The sequence below is a fragment of the Camelina sativa genome, chromosome 15 (assembly GCF_000633955.1).
Source record: "Camelina sativa cultivar DH55 chromosome 15, Cs, whole genome shotgun sequence".
Lineage (NCBI taxonomy): Eukaryota > Viridiplantae > Streptophyta > Magnoliopsida > Brassicales > Brassicaceae > Camelina > Camelina sativa.
This window is the reverse complement of record NC_025699.1, coordinates 28,857,689-28,862,361: the sequence shown is the minus strand read 5'-3', so window position 1 is coordinate 28,862,361 and position 4,673 is coordinate 28,857,689. Positions and strand designations below refer to the sequence as shown.

Below are 4,673 nucleotides of genomic sequence, written 5' to 3'. Positions count from 1 at the left end.
AGAAATTTGTGTAATTGACACTTGTCATGATCTTATGAGTTAGTAACATTTAAAATTGACACGTGTCACAATATGTGAGTTAGTAACTTTTAAAACCATATTTTATATAATAAGATTAATTAAACTAACAAATCTCTAAATTAAATACTATTAAATTATATTGAAATGTTTTATATAAAAACATACAAATGATTAAATAAATAAAAAATGAAGTGATAAAATTGTAATTAATTAATAAGTCTATTTTATTTTCTTTTGTTAAAGGCTAACCATAAAAATGATTAAATATAAAAATGAAGTGATAATTGTAATTAATTACTAAATCTGTTTTTATTTTCTTTTGTATTAAAGGCTAAATTTATCTATATATAGTAAAAGGAAAAGGAAAAGAAAAGTGGAAAGGGTTAAACAAAGTGTTTTCATTTCACATCATTTTTATTAAATATGAAGGAAATTAATAGATTATATCAATTAAAGCTACAGCAAAAAAAATCTACTCAATTTTTTTTGAACATGTATTATAAATAGAGGTTATATTCTTGAAACATAATACAAGAGTCATAAGATTATTAAAAAAAAACAAATTTTTGCTTTTCTAGGATTCTAAGACGGTCAAAGATGGCAAAATGGAATGCCATTGTAGTGATAATGATGGTAGTGATTGTTGTGATGGCAGTAGAAGCAAAATGGAGTATAGAAGAATTTAAACGCTGTTTTCGCAATTGTTCAAAGTCGTGTCATGAACATGACGGTAATTGTTTCGAACGTTGCAAAATCAAATGTGGTGGCCCAAACCCTCCTGGCCCTCTCCATGGTTCCTCACGGTACTACAAGTTTATAACTTAACGTGTACTTGTACTTACGTATTGTTCTAATTTTATGATAATGTCTATCTGTATATGCATGGATCATAGAATCTCACATGGGGTTGCAGCTGTGGAACTTCGTGGAAGGGAAGAATGATACAAAATAATTTTCGTAGTAGATTTGTTGTTGATCATGTCTACCGTTTATTTAAGTTATGTTTATGTTAAAAAATTGAATAAAAAAAAAGACAATATTGATAAAACGAAGACACAGAAAACTTGTCTGTTTTTACAGGCTATCTAAAGTCTCAAAGACTAATAATAACTTTTGTTAAAAGGAAACAAACCTAGAAAGTTACATACAAAAATAATAATGAAATAATTTAATTATATTATAATACAAAACTAGTACCACTAATTAAATAATTGGTTTTAATAACTTTTAGAATGGTTTTTTTGGAGATTATGCGTTGACAAGCTTTTAGTCTACCTCTTATGTAACTTGTTACACGTTCTATTTATAAGAAATGTTACAAAACTTTAAAATATGAATGTATGAGATGTACAAAAATATGTGATATATTGTCTATATATGCATATACTCGTTTATTTTATAGCTTGTAAAATAGATGAGTTTTGGATCTATTTCAAGATGACGCAAAACTCAGTTTGTCATAATTTTCCGATTCTTAATTATATTCTTCAATAGAAATTGTAGTTTGACAAATTGACCATTAGCCTTATGAGAAGAGTTTGTGTCCAAATTAATACCAAATTTAACATCTGAACTTGCTAATCTGCACAAACGAGTAGCATAAATGTTAATATCAAGAAAATAGCATAAGAATATTGTTTTGGACATAGACCACACACACCCTCTTATGTTTTATTCATTGTATATGTCTTATATGTCGACATTATTATCACTCAGTTTCAAAGCTTGAAGTGAGTCAGTATCTGTCTCTGTCTTCTTGGTGTGACGTGTACAGAAACCCTTTAGTCTCTCAAGTGCATCCTCAAGCATATGAGCTTCGACTCCGATGGTTATCCTCATCCAGTTCTTCAAACCCAGAGCCTCTCCTACAAAACGTTCCCCCCACAAACCCCATTTCTCAGCATCAAAACAACTCAAATCAAGATTCATGCTGCTTGATTTCCATTTACTTTACCTGGAAGAAACAAGAGATTCTCCTCTCTGGCCAGCTTCATGCAGAAATCAGTGTCGTCCTTGATGTTATCCATCAATGACAGCTCCAGCTTTGTCTGCAGTATGTGAAAAATGTTAAAACGGATATATATATTTGAATAAAGAACTTGGAGTTTTATGTATGATAATGGCTACTATATTCATCAGATTGAAATACTAGTAACGGTCTGAAATGGATCAAGAATCACTAGTCTAATCTTAACTACGTTAATGGATGTATTTAGGTTACAGAAGTTTTACCAATAAGTAAGTGCAAGACTCAGGTTTCTTGGGACAGGAGACACATGGGATGTCCTTGAGCCTATCACACACCAAATCAACATTATGTTTGAGTATCTTGTTCTTCTTTGCAAAGAAGTTTTTATCCGCTTTCTCCAGGATCGCAGGAAGTGCAGCCTATATATCAAAGGAACAGACAGACAGTAGTGTGTCATGAACCCAAAGTCAAAAGACGAGTTATGTAAAACATTTCTGAAAACACACACAAACCTGAATTATAGTGGAAGGGTCAGGAGTTATGTCAAGACTCTGTCTGATGGATTGAGCCACCTATCCAGCAAACAAAATTTAGATTGCTTGTCACACAAGAGCAAGGGATGATCGATGATCTTAAAAAGGCAAGTAGCAGTAAAGAGACCTTGGTGGTTTCGAAAACGCCCTCCGGATCATTCAAAGCGATCCAGCCAATTTTCCATCCGGGAACAACCCATCCCTTAGAGATGCCTGCTAGTGTCAACACTGGGACGATCGATGCGAACTTCCCCATTGGAACGAATGGATTGTCTCCGAATATAGTTTGGTCATATACTTCGTCTGAGATCACCATTATCCCCAGCTTCCGAGCCGTCTCTGCAACCTAAAAACGCAAGCTTTAGCGAGCTAAGAAATCAAAACTGGCTCAAAGTTTCAAGCTTTGGCTCAGTTATGGATCAGAGAGATGAGCTTTTTTGTTTTTTTTGTGCGTAATGATACAAAAATACAAACCTTTTTGAGATGGTCGTGAGAGTAGACATTGCCACAGGGGTTGTTGGGGTTAATCACAACCACTGCCACAGTGTTCTCGTCCGCAATGGCTTCGATACCTTCAAGATCAATCTCCCACTCTTTCTCGGGAAGAAGATCAAACTTTCGAACCTCGAGACCACTGTAAGCAGCTCGAGCGTCGTAGTGAGGGAAGCCAGGACGTGGGAGCAAGATGTTTGCGTTCGGTCGGGCCAATGATTCGAACACGATCTCTATCCCTTGGTTGCATCCAGCAGTCAGGAATATATCCTCCGGCGTTAACTTGTTCGGAAGATCTCGGTTCAGGTAATCAGCAACGGCTCTGTTTCACAACAGAGCAATCAATATCAAACAAAATGTGGATCAATATAACACATTAAAAAGGTACGGGGTATAATTGGGAAAGATACTAAAATGTAGGGTCTAAACACAATTTTAAGATTTTACACGAGTGTGCGTGACTCTGAACTGAAGGAAAGCTTTAAAGTTGACATCTTGTAGAAATTGATCCGCCGTTGACTCGGAAAGGACTCCGATCACGATCAAATTCGAAGAACCCAGATCGTGAATTGGGTGATTAAATTGAAAGATCGATATTTTGAGTGATTAAAGTTACCGTCTTGCGGGGAGAATCCCAGCTCCGGGACCGTAAGAGTTGCATTTGCCGGAGCGGAGGGCGTCGACGACGGCGTCTTCGGCTTCGATACAGGTGCGGTAGCAAGGGTAGACGGAAGGGTCACCGTGGCCGAGGGGTAAAATAGTCTTTTTGACGTCTTTGTTGCAGTTGCCGAAGAGCATGTAGATGACACCTCTCAGCGTTACGGTGGAGGCTTTCGCCGCTTTATCGCTTCCGCTGAAACGCCAAACGCTACTTTGACCATTCTGTGTCTGCGTTTTGGGATCTTTCTCAGTTTTAAACGCGGGTACCACTAGGTTGGCGTGAGGTTGTTCTTCGCTCATCTCTTTTCTCTTTTGAGTTCTTTGTTCACAGTAAAAAGGCCAAACAAGCAAACAAAAGTATTTGAAAACAAACTTTGAATGCGATAGGAAATATTATAGTGCAAAGTTTTGAAATATGAAACGTGATAAAAATAAAAAAAATCTTGGTGAGACCTAACACAAACTTATATCACGTGTCACAAAAGTAGTCCAATTGGTGGGACTAGCATGGTTAGTATACCAAAATTAAAACCGGATCGGTTAGTTAACCGAGAAATGTATATGGTAGAGTACAATTATGTGTATAGTAACCAAATTAAGGAATATCACAATTTCTTTGTTTAAAATGTGTGTATCAATGAGTACAGTTTGAAATGTGTGTACTCAGATTTGTCTTATCATTACATTTAAACCCAATAACAAACTCAATATAAATGTCTTAACTATATATTAGGACATGTGCTGGACCACGGGTTGAAATTTCTTTTGTTTATATTATAATTTTAGAATAATATATAACTAGGGAAGAACTCCTTCTACAGCACGGGATTATATATTTTGTTAGTAATTTTGTAATTTGAATTTTTGTAATGTAGTTTTTGTTTTCTTGACTTATTGAGTTATTTTCTTTGTTTATATAGTGTTGATTTTTATATTTGGTGATATATGGTAAATTGGAAATCCAGATAGAGTAAATTGTTTAGAGAATGTAACTTTTC

At 35.1% G+C, this 4,673-nt stretch overlaps 2 protein-coding genes across 3 annotated transcripts; one reads left to right on the top strand and one right to left on the bottom strand.

Annotated features, from left to right (window-relative positions):
- Positions 568 to 1,143, top strand: LOC104747797. The gene is made up of 2 exons (XM_019236971.1): positions 568 to 824; positions 915 to 1,143. Exons 1-2 carry the CDS (start codon positions 619 to 621, stop codon positions 961 to 963), a joined length of 255 nt encoding a protein of 84 aa, XP_019092516.1. The 5' UTR covers positions 568 to 618; the 3' UTR covers positions 964 to 1,143.
- LOC104747796 (S-alkyl-thiohydroximate lyase SUR1) lies at positions 1,591 to 4,038 on the bottom strand. 2 transcript variants are annotated; one of them, XM_010469486.2, is made up of 7 exons: positions 3,632 to 4,038; positions 2,998 to 3,337; positions 2,651 to 2,869; positions 2,503 to 2,562; positions 2,254 to 2,409; positions 1,976 to 2,069; positions 1,591 to 1,886 (listed from the first exon to the last, which is right to left on the bottom strand). In XM_010469486.2, exons 1-7 carry the CDS (start codon positions 3,973 to 3,975, stop codon positions 1,711 to 1,713), a joined length of 1,389 nt encoding a protein of 462 aa, XP_010467788.1. In that variant the 5' UTR covers positions 3,976 to 4,038; the 3' UTR covers positions 1,591 to 1,710. The 2 variants fall into 2 exon arrangements, with proteins under 2 accessions (XP_010467788.1, XP_010467789.1); XM_010469487.2 differs by lacking the exon at positions 3,632 to 4,038 and adding an exon at positions 3,463 to 3,610.